The sequence below is a fragment of the Babjeviella inositovora genome, assembly GCF_001661335.1.
Source record: "Babjeviella inositovora NRRL Y-12698 unplaced genomic scaffold BABINscaffold_2, whole genome shotgun sequence".
NCBI classification, from domain to species: domain Eukaryota; kingdom Fungi; phylum Ascomycota; class Pichiomycetes; order Serinales; genus Babjeviella; species Babjeviella inositovora.
The window spans coordinates 822856-843989 of record NW_017566839.1 but is presented as its reverse complement, the minus strand read 5'-3'; the positions used below and the strand labels follow the sequence as shown (position 1 = coordinate 843989).

The 21134-nt window shown below is 48.3% G+C and overlaps 10 protein-coding genes across 10 annotated transcripts; 6 read left to right on the top strand and 4 right to left on the bottom strand.

The window, feature by feature from the left end:
- Window positions 1-1889: 1889 nt before the first annotated feature.
- Window positions 1890-3467, top strand: BABINDRAFT_165287 (serine/threonine protein kinase; the record flags this gene model as incomplete). The annotated part of the gene is made up of 3 exons (XM_019130320.1): window positions 1890-2447; window positions 2498-2641; window positions 2697-3467. The coding sequence occupies 3 exons, from the start codon at window positions 1890-1892 to the stop codon at window positions 3465-3467; spliced, it is 1473 nt and encodes a 490-aa protein (XP_018987092.1).
- A 522-nt stretch (window positions 3468-3989) lies between these two features.
- On the top strand, window positions 3990-5972 carry BABINDRAFT_160002 (uncharacterized protein). Its single transcript, XM_019128002.1, has one exon. It carries the CDS (start codon window positions 4129-4131, stop codon window positions 5593-5595), a length of 1467 nt encoding a protein of 488 aa, XP_018987091.1. The 5' UTR covers window positions 3990-4128; the 3' UTR covers window positions 5596-5972.
- Window positions 5973-6071: 99 nt separating this feature from the next.
- BABINDRAFT_32156 (putative amidase) lies at window positions 6072-7715 on the bottom strand (the record flags this gene model as incomplete). Its single annotated transcript, XM_019131575.1, has 1 exon — window positions 6072-7715. One exon carries the CDS (start codon window positions 7713-7715, stop codon window positions 6072-6074), a length of 1644 nt encoding a protein of 547 aa, XP_018987090.1.
- A 227-nt stretch (window positions 7716-7942) lies between these two features.
- On the bottom strand, window positions 7943-9262 carry BABINDRAFT_160001 (TFIIH complex subunit). Its single transcript, XM_019128001.1, has one exon. It carries the CDS (start codon window positions 9231-9233, stop codon window positions 8388-8390), a length of 846 nt encoding a protein of 281 aa, XP_018987089.1. The 5' UTR covers window positions 9234-9262; the 3' UTR covers window positions 7943-8387.
- A 1198-nt stretch (window positions 9263-10460) lies between these two features.
- On the top strand, window positions 10461-11870 carry BABINDRAFT_6413 (uncharacterized protein; the record flags this gene model as incomplete). Its single annotated transcript, XM_019132425.1, has 1 exon — window positions 10461-11870. The coding sequence occupies one exon, from the start codon at window positions 10461-10463 to the stop codon at window positions 11868-11870; it is 1410 nt and encodes a 469-aa protein (XP_018987088.1).
- Window positions 11871-12799: 929 nt separating this feature from the next.
- Window positions 12800-15146, top strand: PHM5 (endopolyphosphatase; the record flags this gene model as incomplete). The annotated part of the gene is made up of 1 exon (XM_019128000.1): window positions 12800-15146. A coding segment is annotated over exon 1 (1964 nt), but the record flags the coding sequence as incomplete, so codon positions are not given.
- Window positions 15147-15381: 235 nt separating this feature from the next.
- Window positions 15382-17169, top strand: BABINDRAFT_165281 (uncharacterized protein; the record flags this gene model as incomplete). The annotated part of the gene is made up of 1 exon (XM_019130319.1): window positions 15382-17169. The coding sequence occupies one exon, from the start codon at window positions 15382-15384 to the stop codon at window positions 17167-17169; it is 1788 nt and encodes a 595-aa protein (XP_018987086.1).
- An 85-nt stretch (window positions 17170-17254) lies between these two features.
- Window positions 17255-18073, bottom strand: BABINDRAFT_32867 (transcription factor TFIIE subunit; the record flags this gene model as incomplete). Its single annotated transcript, XM_019131604.1, has 1 exon — window positions 17255-18073. The coding sequence occupies one exon, from the start codon at window positions 18071-18073 to the stop codon at window positions 17255-17257; it is 819 nt and encodes a 272-aa protein (XP_018987085.1).
- Window positions 18074-18629: 556 nt separating this feature from the next.
- Window positions 18630-19938, top strand: BABINDRAFT_159997 (zinc finger HIT domain-containing protein). Its single transcript, XM_019127999.1, has one exon. The coding sequence runs from the start codon at window positions 18645-18647 to the stop codon at window positions 19917-19919; it is 1275 nt and encodes a 424-aa protein (XP_018987084.1). The 5' UTR covers window positions 18630-18644; the 3' UTR covers window positions 19920-19938.
- A 349-nt stretch (window positions 19939-20287) lies between these two features.
- On the bottom strand, window positions 20288-21043 carry BABINDRAFT_6409 (uncharacterized protein; the record flags this gene model as incomplete). Its single annotated transcript, XM_019132423.1, has 1 exon — window positions 20288-21043. The coding sequence occupies one exon, from the start codon at window positions 21041-21043 to the stop codon at window positions 20288-20290; it is 756 nt and encodes a 251-aa protein (XP_018987083.1).
- Window positions 21044-21134: the final 91 nt, after the last annotated feature.

Sequence of the window (21134 nt, the reverse complement as noted above, 5' to 3'; positions counted from 1 at the left end):
TGCGCGCAAACGCTTGAACATGTATGTATCTGCTCCTTCAGCCCCTTGTTGCACGTACAGAATATACGGATGTGGACAGCCCTATCCATTGTATGTCGCGTGCAAGGATACCCATACGCCCATATTAATTTGTGTTATTATGTTTACACAGCACTCTACTGATGAATTCAAAACGATGTTATGTGGTCTAAGTTTTCGTGGTGAATGCGTGTAGCCTGTAGTACCCATTTTCAGTCGAAACAGAAACCTCCATAACACGTAGCTAAACGCGTAGCAAAAAAAACTGATTTTTCGGTAAGCGTAAAGACCCCTGTGAGGCGCAAAAAAAAATATTGAATAATCGGCTTATATCACCACCTGGAATCGGTTAGCGGTTGTGGTACATAGCAGGAGATGGTTAGTTTGGTGGACAATATCTGTATTTATTTCACGTGCCTTTCTTCGGTCCTTTGATTAATTTTCCTATTATGTAGAACAAAGTATACAATTGCCCCCTCCCAGCTGAGTTATAGAAAATTGCTTTCGATCCAGTAGTTGTATATTGCAATGCTCGACAACGTAGGATACACAAATCTAGGTGACGCGGTAGAGCACACGAGGATCGTAGGCTGCAGTCCCCAATTAGGTTAAGTGTGCGCATGGCAACGGAGGTTTGTCTGCATCAAAGCTTGGCCTGAGTGCCTGTGGACAGGGGTGGCTTATCCAGTGAAGGGTAGATCCGTGCCTAGTGTTTGAGGAGCCTAGGTCTTAACAACATATTAGTAGGGACGAGGGGTACATTGAACAGCCTCTTTAAACACGATTTTTTGGTTGTTAAGTACTAGCAAACTCAATTACGAGTTAAGGCTGACGGTTTTCATCCCAATGCAAAGAAATTTTAGATTGGGTCAGAAGTTGTAACAATGACTTGGATTTCGGGTTAACATGGTTGGTTGCTGTATTTGCAGAAGGTATGTATCATGAGATAAGTATACTCAGGTTGTATAATACAAAATGCATGGGATTTCAAACGGGTCAATGATTCTTAGTGGAGGAAGGGTAAACGGACAGTCATTGAAGAACGCCATTTAAGCCTTTATCAAATCTGTAGTGTATAGAATATGGGCGATTGATGAAAGAAATTTATAGAACGCGTTAGCATTGATATATATTATATATAGCATTTAAGTTACTATTGAAAGGCATTTGGTACGAATTATATATAGTAAATAATGGCTTATTTTTACACGCACGGGTATTTTCAAATCAATATCTTTGGGTAAATTATTTAGTGAATATATACAATAACATTAATTATATACACATACCAGGCTTACTTATATACATACACTGACATGGCTCTACATACAGTGATATGTATGCTAGTTATAGAAATCCTCAGCCTGTATTTGGAACAATATGTAAGCTTCAAGGAACACACTGGGTATTTACGCACCATCACCATGCTTTGTAAGCAATCTATCACAATATTCAATCAATGCATGATATAAACACACGTGAGGTCCTTGCGTAGCAATTGTCAGACTGTATAGCACTACAAGTCTACGGCAGATATTTAATTGTTTACTTTTCCACTATTAACGGATTATTCATTTCAGTATTGGTTCTCCTTTCCGAATATAGCAAGATTAGGCAAATGGGAGCTGGTGCTAATATCGCCGCGTACAGGCAGTATACTGCACGTGTCATATATTCATCGGCACCGCAGCGCCATACTATAAAGCACAACATCCCAAATGTTGCAGTGCTTCAATATGGGGTCTAGGCTACCAACAATTGCGATCACGCAGGGCGGAAACAAACCAAACCAGGAAACGTAGTAGGTCACACTTAACCCAAATAGCATTTCAAACCTTTCTCTTTTGTCCATGTCCTCATTATAAACTTAAATGGATTTATTGGACATGTCGTCTCCCTCGCCTTCCCAGCTCAGCCATGCTCCGGTAAACTTTCTCTTAATCGAATCAGTGTACGAGGAGCAAAGTACCCCCGACGCATCTTCTCAAATATTACGCAAAAACTCCATTATCCCCATCTTCCAAGAGGGCAGCATTCCCAACAACTCTGGCGGCAAACTCATAACGTTCGGAAGGTCTCCTAAGAGCACTTTCCAATTAACCAACCCTGCTGTTTCTCTTCACCACTGTGTAATGTGGTGTATTCAGTTTGATGAATCTAACACCCAAACTCAACCATTAGTTTATCTCTGGGATAAAGGTTCTTTAAATGGGACCTATGTAAATGATAAAGTTATAACGAAGGGCCAAATAGTTTTATTGGAAGACAACGACGTGGTTGAAATCGAAAGGGGAACAAAATTTGTCTTTTCAAGTTGGGTAGCTCCAGCCATGACTAGACCCCTCCTTCCCCAAAACCATCAGAAGGAACCAACAATTCCAAACTGGGAGGTATCTAAACGGGTTCTTGGGACTGGGGCGTTTGGGAGTGTGAGTATTACATGGAACATCTGACTGAATTGGCTGACTAATACCAATAGGTGTACCTAGCTAAGAGATTGAAGAATACAGACAAAAACAAAGACAAATTCTTGTACGCGGTTAAAGTTATCCCAGTCAGGACGGAGACGGCGAAAATACCAGCACTTCTGTTAGAAGCTCAGATCCTTTCCAAGCTAGACCACGTAATTATTCCCTAACATATTCAATTGGGATTACCACTAACTGAAGCCTTTTTAGCCTAATGTCATACGCGTCCATGAAGCAGTAACACGAAACGGCAACTTCTACATTTTTCAGGATCTCATCTGTGGAGGAGACCTATTCTCCTATCTCGTCCAGGGAGACAGCCTCGTGCCACTCCCGGAATCAGAATGCCTTGTTATAACGTACCAAATCTTATTGGCATTGAAATATCTCCAGGACAACAACATTGCTCATCGAGACTTGAAGTTGGACAACATTTTGCTAGCTACTCCCGAGCCTTGTACAAGAGTGGTGTTGGCCGATTTTGGAATTGCGAGATACACCAGCCCTCCAGCTGGACTGCTGAGCCTGACTACAAGACCGCAGAGAATGCACACGATTGTTGGCACCCCCGAGTATAGCGCCCCTGAAGTGGGATTCTTGGGTAGATTCAGGTCCTCCGAGCTGGATGAGTTAGAGACAAGCACCAATTCGGAAGGGTATGATTTTCGATGCGATATGTGGTCGGTAGGCGTGATCGTCCATATCATATTGAGCGGGATTTCTCCATTCTACGAGAATGGTGACGAGCTACGAATGGTGCAGTCAGCATCCGTCGGAGAGCTAAAATACCTACTGCAAAACAGCCCCAAACACTGGGGAAGCGTTTCAGAGGACGCAAAGGCCTTTGTCAGGAAGTTGTTAAGGGTAAACCCGGAGGAGCGCCATACGTGTGCCTCAGGCATGGGGCTGCAATGGGTTTCTGGCCATGAGAAGCTTTTGCGGTATATCTACCACGAAGTAATCTTGAAGCGGTTTCCATGACAGCTGTAAGGCAACACTGCGGTGAAAGGCAAATCTTGGTTCATCCAGGATGCATCTTTGCGATTAGTTTTTCTCAAAAAGCTGTCGTATAGCTAATATTGACTAAATAAAACGGGGGCGGTATTAAGACTGGGTTATACATTTTTAGACAAGAGTGCATTTTTTTAACGCACATCAGGTAAGCTTAGAGTCACATTTTATGTATAAAGGTCGCGTTAGTTGACAATCCCAACACGCTGAACCGGAAGCAAGGACTATGGTTGACGTAATCTACGGGTCATACACAGCCATACACTTATAGTCAGACCCAGTATTTCTGTCGTCACAATTACGCAATCATATCCGGTCTCATGATGAATTCCCAGTCTTGTGATGCAGGAGCCGCAGGCGCGGAACAAAGAGGCTTTCTGTGCCGGGGCTCCCGCTAGACACATCTATATTGATCTCTGCGCCCTGCAATGCTGTACGTGCATCAAATCTCCACGAAAAATAAACGCGTTGACCGCCTGAAAAATTTGAGAAGAATTCTCGAAATTGGTTGTTTCTTTGCCACCAATACTTTAGTGCCTTGCCTACGATTTTCGCTCACTGCTTCTATCTCCACAAGTCCCAGCCATTTATTTAGCGGTGACACCTATCCCCGTTATCTACCTTACATCCCATGTCTCACTCCCAGAACCACCACAATAACGGCGGCTACAACCAGTACCGTGGCGGGTACCTGAACCAGCCCAGCCGCTACCAGGGGCAGTACCGTGGCAACGGAGACTACCAGGCGTCGTATTCTTCTAGCCACCAGAATAGCTATCAGGGGAACAACCAGTACGGTGCTGGACCTCGTGCGTACCAGGGCGCGCCCCAGAGCCACGGGGGCTATCAGCAGGCGCACGACAAGTTCCAGTTATGGATGGGCGAACTAGACCAATGGTGGGATGAAAACGCCATCAAGCAGATCTGGAGCGCGTTCGGCGAGACGGCCTCCAACGTCAAGTTGATCAGGGACAAGACCCATAACGGCAATGCCGGTTACTGTTTCGTCAGCTTCGCCACCCAGGAGGCTGCCCAGTCTGCGCTTTTGAAGAACGGGCTTCCAATCCCCGGCACCGCCAAGGTCTTGAAGTTGAACTGGGCTTCTGGTGGGGCCCCTGGGGCTTCTACCGGAACGTCCGGATACGCCCCAAGCAACGGCCCAGCGTCCGAGTATGCCATCTTTGTGGGAGACTTGCAGCCTGATGTTGGCGACAAGAAGTTGTACGACCTTTTTATCTCCAAGTTTCCAACCTGTGTGAGCGCAAGGGTCATGACGGACCAGGTCACTAACAACCCTAAAGGCTACGGGTTTGTCAAGTTCACCGCAGAGGCCGACCAGCAGCGCGCTTTGAATGAAATGAACGGCTTCATGCTCTCGGGTAGACCAATCAGAGTCTCTACGGCGGCTTCCAAGAATCAACAGCAGCAGCAGCAGCACTACCAACTGCACCACACGCTGTCCTATGGCAGTGGTGCTAACACCGGTTCTTTGGGGTCTGCCGCTGCCTACGTTTCAGCCACATTGCCAATTTTCCACCAGCAGCAGCCCCAGTTGACCCAGCACACCGATCCTAATAACACCACCGTATTCATCGGGGGGTTGTCCAACCTAGTTTCCGAGGACGAGTTGAAAAGCTACTTCAGGCCGTTTGGCGATATCATCTACGTGAAGATTCCCGCGGGAAAGTCATGCGGATTCGTCCAGTTTGTGACTCGCCCAGCCGCTGAGTTGGCCATCACCCAGATGCAGTCCTTCCCAATCCACAACTCCCGCATCCGATTGTCATGGGGCAGATCCAACTTCCAAAACCTGCCGGTCGTGGACACCAAGACCCAGTACAAGGCCCTGAAACCCCAACCGTTGATCTACGGTCAGTACCCGTCCTCTCCCAGCTACGAGGGCAACATCTTGTCCGACGCCTTCAATCAACAGTCCCCTGCCGTGGAAGAACAGAGAATGATGCAGAGAGTAGTGGAGCCGACGGAACCGCTTGAGAACGACAGATTGAACGCCTTGTACTTGGCCGCCAGGGACGGCAGATTAGACAGATTGGAGGCCAATGGCGATTGGGCTAGTTTTTGCTTAGGGGCCGTCTAGGGGGAGCCATCTATGTTACACTCCATCAATTACTGTTTCACAGCACTTTGTCTGACGGGTGCTGCCATTTGTTCACGGAAGCTAAATGCCCTGTTACCCTTCCCCGTTGTTACTTTCCAAGTTCATTCTACCTTGCCGACATCTAACGACTTTACATGCATATTGCCCTATTCCGTTTTCTTTCATTTGTTCATATGTCCTACTTTTTTTTTCTCAGTTATTTTGACGCTTCGGTGCTTTACTTTCTCGATTTGCTATTTTACTACCTTTTTGATACACATGCCTCGCTACTATTGTTTTTTTTTGTTTCTCTACCGGTTATCTCACTATGATTATAATACACTTGCACCTATTTAGACGCCTTATTTAATAAAAACCCAACATTCGTTTTTAGATCTGTGGCATTACACAGCATATATATAGAGGTTGACATTTCGAAAGTATACGAATGTTATGAGTATGCTTCCAGCTTGTATCTACTGCTTGTAGTCAACCACCTTAGCAATTACCTTCAACATTGCCAAAACCTTTTCTTCCTCAAGACGTTTCCCGACCAATTGAATGGATACAGCCCCACCGTGGTTCTGCTCTGCGTCATAGGAGTCCCACGCTTCCTTTTCAGTAGGATTCCTTGCAATGTAGTCCTTATCAGCTATATCGATAGATGAGTCCGCCCTAGTGACTGGGAAAGTGGCAGAAGTGTAGTCCAAGACATTGTATGCCACGGTGTAGCCCACATACTTGAACTTTTCATGAGGGGCACCGGCGCACGGGGCAGCTGGCAACAAGATCCCATCAATGGGCCTTCCACTAGATGTTTGCGACGCAGTACCCACAAACTGCAACAAATAGTCTCTGGCAACGATATTACGCTCGAGCTGCAACTCCCAAAGTTTGCTGGTGCTTATCTCTGCAGCGTTTGTCAAACCCAGCAACGCTTCCAAGAGTGGCTCGCCGGTCAAGCCAACGAGACCCTTGATCCGGTTGCCGCCGTCGGAAGTAAAGAGAGCCCCAGCAAGAGTCAACAATTTGAGGTGTAGACGCGGATCCCACTCAATAACTTCGTGTCCGGCAGCTTTTAGTTTATCGACAGTCTCTTGTAATCCACGAAGAATAGGAGGGTGTGGCTTACAGATTCCGTCATCCCACAAAACAGCAAAGGTTAGCTTGGTCGGTAACTCTATCGATCTCCACGGAATCTCAATAGCCCTAGGATCTTGCAACCACGGTTCGGCACCAATAACGGCTTGGGAGTACAACAGCAAGGCATCAATGGATCTCGCCATTGGTCCATTAACAGAAACAACCGACTCAAACCCCGCCAAGCCAGGTCTACAGCCGAAGGTTGGAAACCGGCCAAAGGAAGGACGAAGCCCGTAAATATTCTGGAAGGCGGCCGGGATACGGATAGAGCCACCAATATCGGTACCAACGGACAAAGGCGAGCCCTTCAACGCAGACAAAGCAGCTTCGCCACCAGATGAGCCACCAGCGGTAAGATCACGATTAAAAGGATTCAAAGTTCTGCCCCAGAGGTTGTTGAAACTTTCACCCGTCATCATAGCAGTTGGAATGTTGGTCTTGACATAAAAAACCGCGCCTAAATCTTTGAGAATAGTGGCTAAGACTGCATCCTCAGGCATCCCTCCCTCTGGAGAGAAGGCATATCCGACAATACCGATAGAACTGGCCTTACCCTTAAGGTTGAAACAGTCCTTTAATGAAATAGGAAGGCCATGCAACGGCCCTTGGAGCTTGCCGGTCTCGCGGTACAGCTCATCAAGTACAGCAGCAGTCTCGAGGGCTTCATCGAAAAAAACTTCGGTGAGACAGTTGGTCAACTGGTGGGCGATGGAGGCTCGGTGGCAGAATGCTTTCGTAACTTCCACTGATGTCCACTCCTTGGCCTTGATCTTTTCCACAATGGTTCGGGCATCAGCATTGGTGATTTCAATCTCACTCGCTGATAAGTAGCCACTTTCCTCCGGGAAGTTCAAAACATCCTTGATGTTCTTTGGAGGGAGATCAGCTTCTGGAACCAACCACTCCTTTTTGAGTTGGGCGTCCCTGAGAGCTACCTTTTTGGCGGCGATTTCTTTGTAGTCATTCAATTGGGTCATCGATCCGTTGGTTATGTGATTGTTGTGAGAAAAAAGAACATATATATATATGGCGCAGAAGAGGAAATCTATGGTATTTATAGACTGACGTAGGCTGGGAGTAACCCCACTGAAAAGTTGTGGTATTAGAGGAGGCATTAGTTTTCAGTTCCGCTAACCGGGGGAGGTGCACCCTGCTGCGGTAGCTCGCAATCACAAGCCCCTTACGCCTAATAATTTCGTGCCACATATTTATTGAAAAGTTGGTAGCTGAATTGCAGATACCAAAAGTTCACGCCACAGTGCGCGCCTACTCCAAGAATGACGTGCGTGATGCGCTTCAATCTCGCATCTGCAGGTGTGGCTTCTGCCATTGAGAGAGCCGCTGGGGCGACTTTTCCCATGTGGAATTCATTTTTATAGCGACTGACAATAGACAATAATAGTAGTTCGGAGATAGGACCAAATACAGTAAAACCAAAGCGTATAATAAAACTGAGGGGCCGGCAGTTACCTTGACCCGTTGCTTCACCGATACTTCACTGTTTGATGCATTGTAAATGCCGGAATGTATTTGGAGTCTAGGGTGTTTAAAAACGGTCAATGACGCACATAGTTCATACCTAACAAAATCTCCAAACAAAGAAACCCAGACTTGGTCAGGGGACATTTTGCGTTATATTTGCATCCATCCTACGAAGTTCGGTCTAGAACCCCGGTGAACAACTGACCAAGCTCCTCGCGGTAGCCCTTTATTCCGTTCTTTTGGTGGGCTGAGATCACAATTACCCGAAGTCCCAAACAGATCCCGTTCAATCGCACGCGCTCGGTTCCCGTAAGCGTGACTGTTTCACCAGTGGCAACGATGTATCCGTCGACCAAGTACGACAACTTTTCGTCCAAATCGACCAAAAAGGCAAGCAACAAGCGTATGTTGTGCTGAGTTATTTGCAACTTAGTTAAATACTCCTGTAAGTCGCCTGTGATCTTGATGAGGTACTCGTCTTGCCCAAAGAGTTTGGGCGTGTTTGCATTGAGTGAAAACCACACTAGATTGACGATTCGGTTTAAATCCAGGATTAATGCAGGTAGATTGTATGCCGATGGGTCATTGAACTGCTGGATGAACTTTCGTTGCACCAGAAGCAATTGGTTATCCAAGTAGTAAATAAACTTGCTCTGCTGCGCGGTAGACAAGACGGGGGCGTTATTCTGGGTTACATCTGTGGTACAAAATTTCAATGACGGAAGGACGGTCGCAGAATCGTTGAGCGTACTGGCCGGAGGGGGCGAGAAGACCTGGTCTTCCCACTCAGAGGCTTCAAATTCCGAGTCTTGTGTGAGTGGCGGTGTTTCACTAGGTGGAGCAACTATGGCGTGACAACCAAAATTGGCGATATTTTCTTGCAATTCCTCCTCATCAAGATCTGGATTGAGATCAAAGTCGTCATCTTCAATGGTGCCTTGAATGTTTTCGATGCTAGTATCAGCCTCGGGATGAGTTGGCGTCGGCGGGCTTTCAGAAGGTCTAAGAGACATGGAGGTGGGGGAGAAATGATATAAAAACGGAGGAGGTGAAATAGATATATAATAACTGGATCTATTTCTCAGTAGTAAGTTAGCCAGATTATATTGTAGTGTAATGTCATATACTTAGGACATCGACTTACGCCCCAGAACTACTTTGACCCACAAAGCAATGGTGATGGGAAGATAGTCACGTGACTTAATCCATACTGCAGTTTCCCCTGTACCAGCTAGGTCTAAGCACAAACGTAAACCTGGGGAGGATCTCCTTTTAGATGTAAGTTTTAGTTATGTGATTAGGCCCAATGTACAGCCTTCGATTACTTTGCTAGCAGCTACCAGAAATACTAAAGGCCAATTTTTTTTGCCAACTATACGCTTAAAAAATTCCATCTCTAGTCCACAAAACATGCAGGTGGGTACAAGTGAGATACTAGCCTGATTATGTTGTGAAGGTGACACGCCGCGGGTCGAAAATAAAATATATTTAGTTGTCTCCTTTTTGTAGGCATCACATTTACGTACTATTCCACCGATTACTAGGGAATTGGCTAGGCACTATCCTTCCTCATCACTGTCATACCGATATTTATCAGAGCGCCAATCTTTTTCGTAAATTAGATTATGTCTCTTGTAGCTACTTTGAGCACAACGTTCTGTAGAATTTTGAATGCTCGCTCGCTTGCTGCCTGCCTGGTCAATAAAATGAAGGGAAGTGACTCAAAAGTCAGCCTTGTAGGACCACTGCCCATGGATGCTACGGTAATTCAGGTTACAATCTTCTATTTCTCCCCATATTAACATAACTGGCTCCCCCTTATATAACTATACTGCGACGGGAATTCAAAAGACAGCATCGACTCACTTAGCCCCGGGGTGCCGGGCTTCCGCAAAGCCTTTTCACAGCGCTTTTACCCTTCTCTCGGTCTTAATATCAATACCCTAAGAATCAGTGGAATAACTCTAAGTAAATCCTGCACTCAGTTGTAGAATAATGCTAATTCTTCGGCAATAGTATCGTGACATTAATTGTGAGCAAATTAACCACCTAGAGTCAGTATGCGCATGACATCTCCACCCTTCCATAACGGTCACCGTGCATGAAGCCCTGAGTCTCGACAACATCCGGTACGATAAATAAAATTTTAACCTTCAGGCCATTACTTTCTCCACTTTCTCAATTTTAAGCCACCCAAATACGCCTATAAAGGCACTCATATTACTGTTACCCCTTCACTAATGTGGCCCGTTTTCTCCAAGGCACAAGTTATCGTGTGGGGCAAGCCGCTTCCGACACAGAAGGAGCGTGACCTCCTCCGCAAGATCGACTGGTTCGTGCTCTCCTTCGTGTGTCTCAACTACTGGATTAACTATCTCGACCGCTCGAATGTCGCCAATGCATACGTCTCCGGAATGCAGGAGGATCTCCACATGGTTGGCAACCAGTACAACATCGTCAACACCTGCTTCACCGTAGGCTATGTGGTGGGGATGATTCCCAACAACTTGATCTTGCTCAGGGTCTCTCCTCGGTACTGGCTCTCTATCTGTTCGATGTCATGGGGCTTACTCACTCTCGGGATGTACAAGGTGCACTCGTACCAGCAAATTTGTGTGATCCGTTTTTTCCAAGGCCTCTTTGAGGCGTCAACCTTTGTAGGAACGCACCTCATTCTTGGTTCGTGGTACACCGCAGACGAGCTTGCCAAGCGCACAGCTATCTTCACCTCCTCTGGCCTCATGGGGAGCCTCTTTTCCTCCTTTATGCAGAGCGCTATCCATAGCACCATGGACGGCCGCCACGGGCTCGCTGGCTGGCGCTGGCTCTTCATTATCGATTTCGTCATCACCGTGCCTGTGTGTGTGTATGGTTTCATTTTCTTCCCGGGCGTGCCCGAGCGGTGCACCGCGTTCTACTTCTCGGAGGAGGAGCGGCATATGGCCGCGGTGCGGGTGCCCGCGCCAAAACGCACGCAGCTTGACTGGACCGTGGTGCGGCGGGTATTTGGCCGGTGGCACTGGTGGTTCTTCAGTCTTCTTTGGGTCTTTGGCGGCGAAAATGTGTCGTACGCGTCAAACTCACTCTTTGCGCTCTGGTTAAAGTACTTCAACTACACCATCGCCCAGCGCAACCACTACCCGATGGGAGTGTACGGGGTCGGAATCGTTGCGACATTCGGCTCTGCATTGTACATCGACAGCTCGGGTGCAAAGAACCACTGGCGCGTGGGGGTTTTCATCAGCAGTGCCACCATTGTCGCCACCATCCTCCTCTTGGTGCACCCCTTCAGCCCCACCTATGTATTCGCAGCCCACTACATCTCCGGGGTTGCATATGCAGGCCAGACGGCATTTTTTGCATGGGCCAACCAGGTGTGCCACGATGATTTGGAGGAGCGCGCGGTCGTGCTCGCATCGATGAACATGTTCTCTGGCGCTGTCAACGCATGGTGGTCCATATTGTTCTACGGTGCCGATACCGTGCCGCGCTTCCGAAAGGGCTGCTACGCCATGCTCGCGACCACCACCTGTTGCGCCCTCTTTTGCATCGCTATTCGCGTCTTACAGCTCCGCGAGGAGTCCCAGAAGGAGATATTTAACGCGGAAAAGCTGAGGTATGACGAACTAGAGGGGGCTTCTCATGAATAAATTTTCAGCAATGAGGAGTATGTGCGACTATGTACGTCTGGGGGTTATTGTAAAGCTAGTACTGTTAATACCATGTGCCAGCGAATGGTAATGTTAGAACTTACGTCATCCATGCCCCATTGATCAGCCAATCAGCCATTTTTGCACGGCAATGTCATAACTAAATCACTTTAACTAGACAGATAAGCTCTGGTTTATTGAGTGAATCATGGCATTATTCATACCTGTCTCACGCGGCCCGGTGCGTTTTCCATGCACTCTGTTCGACGCCGCTACATAAATCACATAACCAGGTATATCTCCATTTCGAGGGTAGAGTATTTACTTATAGTAGTATACTGATTAGCTATATAACATATATAGGATAAGGGAGGGAGAGCGTGACCTCTTTATATAAGGGTATCGATCCCTACCACGTGACAGCTACGCGCTTACTACACATACCCTGGTGTCAAGAACAGTAAACGTAATGATATTTTTAACTCTTGTATCTAGACTGTCGATTTGGCGTTACCAATATTAGATATTTCACAGGAATTAGTCTACCGAACAATCTAAAGCTAGCAACTAACGCCTAACACTGCAACTTTTATGCTTTTGGAACGGGCAGAATATGGGCCTACGATCATTGCCAATTGGAGAGAAAATCCAACCCAGATGAGAGTTTTCAGGAGCCCAAGCTAAAACAGGCTCTTTGAGAAACTGAAATTGGGTCTGACCGTGGAAACTATTGAATAATACAGAATTAATCCCGGGGACTTCACCCCCCTCTAACATCCTTCGGTTCCTCCAAATCAGGAAAATACCTTATCGGGAAGTCTAGATCCCACATAAGACCATTTGTACGCACGTGGGTTGCTAAATACTACGAGACTTATTAATCCGCGTGCAGAAAATCCAGGGCCGTTACCGACCATCCCTTGATAAGACTCCGAGCACCACCGCACTCTCACGACTTTGGCCATCTCACCCATTTTCTGCCCCTCTTCATATCAGCATTTTATTCGAATTACACCCCTATTTCTCGAGTCCACTAATGAACGAAAAGAGCCAGTATGCCACCGGCAAAACGAGACGAGCGTGGCTCTTGTTAGTCCTCGCCGGGGTGCTCTCCTTCGTTGGCTACCAGTTTCAGGGAGGTACTGCTTTAATGGCTCTCCATCTTCAGAACGCAATTGCGCGCGTACGTGGCGACGCGCGAGTCACGATCGAGTACCTCGACTTTGACGAACAACAACTCCTCTCCCTTGGCTTGACTCCGCGCGCGCCGGTCAAGATCACCGCGATCAACTCGGGGAATTCCCAGACGATCCACGGGCGCTTCCTCCACATCACAGACATGCATCCGGACTTGGACTACGAGCCTGGCACCACATTCGACGAGCTCTGTCATCGCGGAAAGGGCCCCGCCAGCAAGTACGGCGATGCAGTCAGTGGGTGCGACGCGCCTATGGTTCTTGTTGAAGACACCATCAAGTGGATCAAGGAGAATCTCGCGGACAAGATCGACTTTGTCGTCTGGACCGGGGACAATGTGCGGCACGACAATGACCGGCGCCTTCCGCGGTCGGAACAGATCATTTTCGAGCTCAATGAGAAGCTCGGGGAGCTTATGTATGACACATTCCACAAGGGGGACAATCCGGATCCGCATGCGATGCGCGTAATGGTGGTGCCAAGCTTGGGTAACAACGATGTGTACCCTCACAATTTATTCGCACAGGGGCCAACGCTCCAGACACGAGAGATGTGGCGCATCTGGCGCAACTTCGTGCCGCCTGAGCAGATGCACACGTTTGTGCGCGGGGCATACTTCTTTTCCGAGGTGGTGCCCGACCGCTTGGCGGTGTTATCGCTCAACACGTTGTATTGGTTCGAGCTGAACCCGCTCGTGGATAACTGTGACTCGCGCAAACAGCCGGGATACGACCTCTTCCGTTGGTTGGGCGCGACGTTGGCCGAGATGCGTGCGCGTGGCATGAAGGTGTGGCTCCTGGGCCACGTGCCGCCGCTTCCCAAGAACTATGACCCCACGTGCTTCCGTAAGTACGTTGCGTGGATCCACGAGTATCGCGACGTGATTATCGGCGGCGTTTACGGTCACATGAACATAGACCACTTTGTGCCGTTGGACGCGGTGAAGGCGTACAAGTCGATCAACGAAACGTACGGGGAGTATGGATTTGCATACGACTTTGAAGAGGCCTTTGGCGACCATCTTGAGGATGTGTACGACCCTGAGGTCAACCTTGAGAGCCTATACGGCCATTCCAGGTTTGCTCCAGAATGGGAAGACGAGTTTCACGCGTTAGGCGGCATTCCTCGCGGTAAGGTTGACTACATTGAGAGCGTGCGCGACCAGTTCTATGCGACGTTGAAGGGCAAGAGTCGCTCGCTTGCGCACAGCCACCGGTACTCGATCATGCATGTCACGGCCAGTGTGATTCCGACGTTCAACCCGGGCCTCCGTGTATGGGAGTACAACACCACCGGGTTGGGTGAGGAAAAGAAGGGCGGCCTTTTCACAGAGTCGTTATTCACGAAAAAGCGCACATGGGCCGCTTTTTTTGCGGAATTGGACGCGGAAATTGCGCGTGAAAAGGCGCAAGGCACCGAAGATGTCGCCTCATACGAACAGAAGGTTGCGCTGTTTGCCGCCGACAAGACTTTCCCCAAAAAGTCGCCACCGGACATGCCTCTTGGGCCCGCCTACGTGCCCCAAACCTTTTCCCCGGTGAGGTACGTGCAGTACTATGCAGATTTGGCCGCCATTTCCAAGGGCAAGAAGCCGTTTGGATACGAGTTGGAGTACGCTACTGACGATAAGGTTTATAATATGGACAGTTTGTTGGTGGATGACTGGATCAAGCTAGCCAAGGACCTTGCTGATTCAAATAGAGAGGGAAAAAAAAAGAAGGGCAAGAAGGGAAAGGGCAAAAAGGGAAAGGGCAAAAAGGGAAGGGGCAAGAAGGACAAGCGAGAGGAAGAAGAATCCGATAATGAGCATATAGAGGGTCTTGCCAGAGATAAGCGGTTGGCGAAGCTTTGGAAGACGTATTTAGAGAACTCCTTTGTGAGTTCTGGATACGAAGACATGGGTATTTAGACTGTGCATATAAGATATAAAAATAGATAAAATTAAGTTGGTATGAGACTACGGAATGGTGTTTGAAGAGGAAGGGAGCTGTCCCGGATCGCTCACGGTGAATATCGGCTTCTTCGTTTACCAGCACTAAGAGTTTCTACCACTATGCTATAATTAGCCCCCAAAAGCGCCGTTTAGAGGAAGAACTACCTCACGTTTATCGTACATTTCAACTTAAGCATCTATTTAAGCTTTTCACAACATTCGTAATGTAACACCGCGCGTTTAGATTCCACATGCATGACACAAACAGACGCTCTCAATCAAGAATACATACTCGCTCTCGAAAGCAAAAAAGCAGACTAAACATAGCCGTTTATAACAGCATATACTATACCCAACCTACTATTCTCACAATCGAACACCATGGGCTTGTTACAACGCAATAACCCCGGGACGACTCTTGATACGGAGACTGCTTTCTTTTCTGGGTCGGGATTCAAACTCGATGCGTACGAGGCCCCACCCCTTGACCGAAGAACGCTTCCGGGAATCCCAAATAATGAGTATCGTGATATCTCACTACTACAGGAGGTGACATACACCCAGGAAGATCTCCTCCTCAACGCCTTGTACATGTTTCTTATCTTGGTGTGTTCAGCTATCGTTGTCGGCGGACTCTCTTTCGGGATTTCCGAGTACGCGTATATGCTCATGAACAAGTCGAAATCCACCACAAGTGCCAAGCTTCGGGCAGATAATACATGGAGTATTGGGTCGGCGGTGTCCGACAAAGCCCAGTTGAACACTAACAACGGTATCTCAAAGCTCGGGGAGCACGCGTATCCCACTGTAAACCATCGTCCAGAGAAGGTTACACCGCCGTGCCCTATAATTCTCAACCAACCAGACGGAGCGTCACGAAATGGGGCCATAGATATCATCGAGACCAGCCCCCCGTTCAACGATTGCTACTCGATAGTGCAGCTCATGGACAGCGAAGAGGTACACGTAAACCGCCGATACAAGATGAAGGAATTAGTGGAACTCGAGCCGGAGGGGCCCCAGCTCCACTACAAGAACATTGGGGGAGGTTTAGAGCAGATTCCCGTGGAGGAGGCGCTCCGAGTAACGACAGCCTTCCCGCTCACGCGTTTTTCATCGCCCTGGCACGCGGAAAAGACCATCTCGGAGGTGCGAATGGTGTTGATGAACAGCAAAGTGCCGGCAATTGCGCCCCATGACTGCATCACCAAGAAGATATACTTGACGCAGCTTATCAGCATCGGGGTCTCCAACACGCTCTTCGACAACGCCAATGTGTTTGTGGCATCCTACAGCGATCTCATCGAACACATCGTGGACACGGGAGCCGTATTTGACCTCTTGGAAGAGGCCAAGTCACAGGTGGCGGTTTCTCTCGTGGAGGTGATTCTCCAGTACTGTTGGGCCCACTGGAACTTCCGGGCCGCTCTGCCGGCTTGCCAGCGTATTGTCACGGAATTCGAGCAGCAGAAACAGAGCGGACCGTTTGTACAGCCCGCCAGTGCCATTCTTCGCTTCTTGTGCAACCTCGAGTTGGGCTTGTACTCCGGCACGCGGTTAGAGGTGGGGACGCTTGAGGTGTGCGAGTCCAAAATCGTAGCCGTGTGCCGCGAGATCTGCCAGCGTGCGCGGTGCAACGATTATCTCAGCTTTATGCCGATGATAGCGCAGGCGGTAGACATCTGTGAGCGTAAAGCGTCGAAGCTTCTATTTTACGAATTACTCGAGACAGTGGTACGCCTGCACTGCGACTGCTGCATGCTGGACTACGTGGGTGAGGACAAGACAGACCTAAAGGCGTTGATTCAACACGGCTTGTGGGTCAAGAACGACCCGGAAATATGTAAAAAGGCGGAGCAGATCCATTGCTTCTTAGTCCAGAAGTATCCACAGACAATGAAGTGGTGGAAGGAAGTGGAAGGTGGCCGGCTCTTTGCGGCATCTGCGTGTCCCGAAGCCACAACTAACCCCAAAAAGCCAAAGGCGCTCACACCGGGCTCGTGGAACTCAGCCCCGGGAAAATCAGAGGGAGAGGAGTCCGAAGAGAAGTTGAAACCAGAGATGAAGCGTTCCCCGAGTATCCGCAATTTTGCCAACTACACCAAAAAGCACGACAAGGAGAACCACGAGATGGTGGTACCAGGGGCGTTCAAACCCAAGCGAGGGTGAGCATAAAAAAAAGGGGCACATCCATACCCATAGAGAACAGGAGACAGCCGTAGTCACAAATAACACTTAGAGGCATGAGCCGTGGCTATGAATAGTCCTTTAAAATCCCCTTCATATGCGTGTTTGTGATCTTCCCCCTTCTCACCTTTTTCTGTTTCTTCTCTGGTTGCTGCTGCTTCTTTTTCAAGACATTCGGGTCCATGCTTGTTGGCTTCAAGCCCTGGTCGATGAGCGACTGATAGATCAAGTCTGGTTCCGGCAACCTGATACGATTCCACATGGCGACGAACTCCTCGTCAACCTCGTTCAAGGACGAGCCCACGTTGGCCCAGATGAGTCGCGGTGAGTTTTCTTTCTTGGTACGCGACACTAAAATTTTGCCCTGGGTCTCGAGCTCGTTGATGGCGTCGAGGCAGCCGGGCCAGCCGTCCTTCAATTCCTTGACGGAGATACCCTTGAACGTGGACTGTGAGCGCAAGTAGCGTAACAAGTCATCCGCATCCTTGATGTTGTGGTACGAGATGTACTGCAACGTGTCTCTGTCTTCGTCATACTTGATGCGGTCAATGTCCTTCACCAACGGGAGCAATTTATCGTAGATGTTGGGCACCTCCGAGAGGTAGCCTTGAAGCTTATCCACGCGCACGGGCTGGCCGCTCTGCTTGATGTACTCCACCGCCAAGTGAAGGTTGGTCGACAAGTGTGCGGACGAGTTGTTCGCTGCCGGGTCGGGCACTGTGAAGTCACTCTTCGGCTTCTTGGCGGGCGCCACTGGCCTCTCCGGGAGTGCACGCTTGACGGGCGCCAGCACGGGCGTCGGAATCGCCACGCGCTTCTGTGCGACCCCAGGGTTGCGTCTCAACTGGTTCTTGAAAGCCGCCAAGGAGGAGGATAAGTCGGACATGGTGGTGCTAGGGAAGAAGGGGGAGGAGAAGTAGTCGGCGTTTAATGTAGCGCAATTTTACTACCTCTCACGTGAGGAAGCTTGGGCAGGACACGCCCGTAGTTCTGGTGGGGCGTAATCAATATTATGCCTTAGAGGACAAGCAACCATGAGGAACTTCCATTTTTAATAGTAATCTGATCATTTCTTTTGAAGTTGGACCCTTTGGAAGGTCTGGGACATAAACCGCAAGCAAGTCGTAAGCATGACAAAGATCGTGCGACAGAGAGAACAATTGGTTCCACATTGATATCGCTATCAAAACCATTATAAGGACTAAGTTTGAAAATATATCGTCATTGCGACTCTCACTATGATTTTTTGTAACCTCGTTCTGTAAATGTCGACACACTGACCTTCTCGGTCTGTAATTTCCATCGACTCTGGAGCAACTCACTGATTTCGCTGAACCTGCTAACTTTCACGTGATACGTCAAGTTGTTAGACAAGCCTCATGCATGTAGTGCACGTACAGAATTTTTTTTATCCTAGTGTCTCTACAACTAGTCCGGCTGGGCACAACGCTTTAACAATGTCCGAAGATTTATGCTCCATCTGTTTTGTAGCCCAGTTCAAGTACAAATGTCCCGCTTGCGCTGCAAAAACCTGCTCCATGCTCTGTGTTAAGCGCCACAAGCTCCAGTCTGAGTGTTCGGGGCAAGTGGATCCAACAAAGTACACTCCCAAACACACCTTGGATGAGACCCACTTACACAGAGACTACAACTTTTTACTTCTGATAGGACGGAAAATCGATGTGGGAAAGACGGATGTCTTGAATAATGCGCGCAATATCTTCAAAAACAACGCTGCCAAGCGCCAACGATTGACCGACGGCAGACCAAAGGAGTCGTCTGAGCCGGAAACAGTCCGCCGCAGAAACGTCAATGTCATTCAGTTACCCCACGGGATGCAAAGAGCGGCTCAGAACAAGTCTGGGTTTGATAAAAAGGCCCAGAGGTACATGTGGACCGTAAAGTGGGTTCTCGTTACCCAGGACCTGGAGGAAAACCTCACAGACGTGTCCCAGCACATCTCTTACAGGGTGAAAGAGGATGAGACATTGCTGGAGGCTATTCCGTGGCGTTTCTTTTCCAAGTTTTTGCCAAAAGTCACTGAAACAGAGCATCCCACCACCAAGATAGAAACGGTCCAAAGCATCACTACCGAGGAAACAGTTATGTCAGCCAGCACAAAAACTGTTGACACTACCACAGAGGAGCCGATAAATGCCCCCGCCACCGATGAACGGGCTCAACCTGAGCTTTATTTCTACATGAAATCACACCCCATGAAGAGAGATGCCTGTCTCGAGCTCCTCCGCACAGAGTCCCAGTTAAAGGATGTTTTGGAGAACAAGTTCGTCTTGGAGTACCCTACAATCTATTTCAGCGAGCGCGAATTGGCAGTGAAGCTGGTAGAGGCTTCCAAGGAGGAATCCTCTTCCGATGAATCGTCCTCTGATGACTCCAGCGATGAAAGTGATTCAGATAGCGATGATGCCCCAGAGGAAAGCTCCTCTAAACAGGTGACGGATGGGGGTGAACTGGAAATGAACCCGCCTACGGAGCAAACGCTGGAAGTAGATGGATCTATACGGGCGGAGGAAACCGTTGGTAGCGCGGCATTGGAGTTTATTGAAGATATGGTGACGATAGGAACAGGTGCTCCAAGAACGGAAGGAAGGAGTATTACAAACCTAGAGAACTTCTCTGCTGACGTCTTCGAGGAAGTTCAACTACAAGAGCCCGACAGCTCTAAACTAGAAGTATTGGCTCAACTACAAGATTCAGGTAACTATATATAGTGACTGAAGTACCTCTAAAAAGTAGATGCTTGTAGAAATTTTGCATCAAAAGATCCAGATTCTCTAGAAGTGAGCCATGAATGGAATGTTTAATAGCCATTAAGACTGGTGGATCTTCCGGCTCTACCGTTGAAAGGTTTTAACTACTCCTCTAATGCCAACTTAAACATACTAAGGCAATAGCTGCTTGATTAGACCATTGATCAACTCGTTCTATAAACCCTTATCACGCATACTTCATGATTGCGAACCGCTGGCGCAGGTTTTCGATCAAACATTTCTCATTTACAACCGTATCCGCAGTACAATGTTTCTATACTTCTACATGGTTGTTGGCCTTTCAGGCCCTATATACAGACGACACACGCTTACTTCAACAAACTCTTTTCGGCTGCCTTGAAGGTGTCGGCCAATAAGTCCACATACTTTTTGTAGATCTTCTCAATATCCTGGATGATTTTCTTCTCGATATCCGACATCTTGGAGTTTTTGAACGGCTTGATGGCCCTGCCTCTGATGTCGGTCAAAGAAGACTTGTTGGCATTAGCAGTCTTCAAGTAGTCAAACTCACGCTTTAAGGCCTTGATAGACTCGACCTTGGAGTCTGCGCTTGGTGGTGGTAATTGAACCTTCAAGAGCTGCGAGTTGTTTGGGTCCTGCTGTGGGTTGATATTCATATCAGCAGCCAAGATGGCGGAGACAACGTTCTTGGCATCACTCGGGTCGAAAACCGTGATGATCAAGTTTCTTCCACCCTGGGCATTGGTCTGCGCCACTTGAGTGAACGGAAGCTCTTTCTTGTGGATGTCCACCTTGAGGTGGTCAAAGATCTTGGGATTAGACTTTCCAAGCTTAACTTCGGTCACCTTGGTTTTATAGAGCTCGATGACCTGCTTGAATTCTGCTTCTAACACTGTGAAATCGACCTCGGCAACTTCTGGAGTGGGCTCGGCAGCCAGTTCTTCGTTTCTGCTTCTGCCGCCCTTCTTGGTGGCCTTTACCTTCTTTGCCCAGGCGGAAGACGTGGAGGAGAACCAAGAAATCTGCACTGGGGCCTTGGAAAGGTGCGATCTTCTGGAGACTTGTAAGGCCGTTCTGACTACTGGAAATAGTCTATTCATCATATTGATAGGGCAAAAATAGAGCTGTAATAGAATAGGTATGCCATGGAGAAAAATTCCTGCGTCGAAATGCCGCTGCTTGTCCAGTTTGTCC

What these genes read in the sequence shown, in the direction of transcription:
- BABINDRAFT_160002 (XM_019128002.1), top strand. Translation starts at nt 4,129, where the DNA reads ATGTCTCACTCCCAGAACCACCACAATAACGGCGGCTACAACCAGTAC.
- BABINDRAFT_160001 (XM_019128001.1), bottom strand. Translation starts at nt 9,233, where the DNA reads ATGTCTCTTAGACCTTCTGAAAGCCCGCCGACGCCAACTCATCCCGAG.
- BABINDRAFT_159997 (XM_019127999.1), top strand. Translation starts at nt 18,645, where the DNA reads ATGTCCGAAGATTTATGCTCCATCTGTTTTGTAGCCCAGTTCAAGTAC.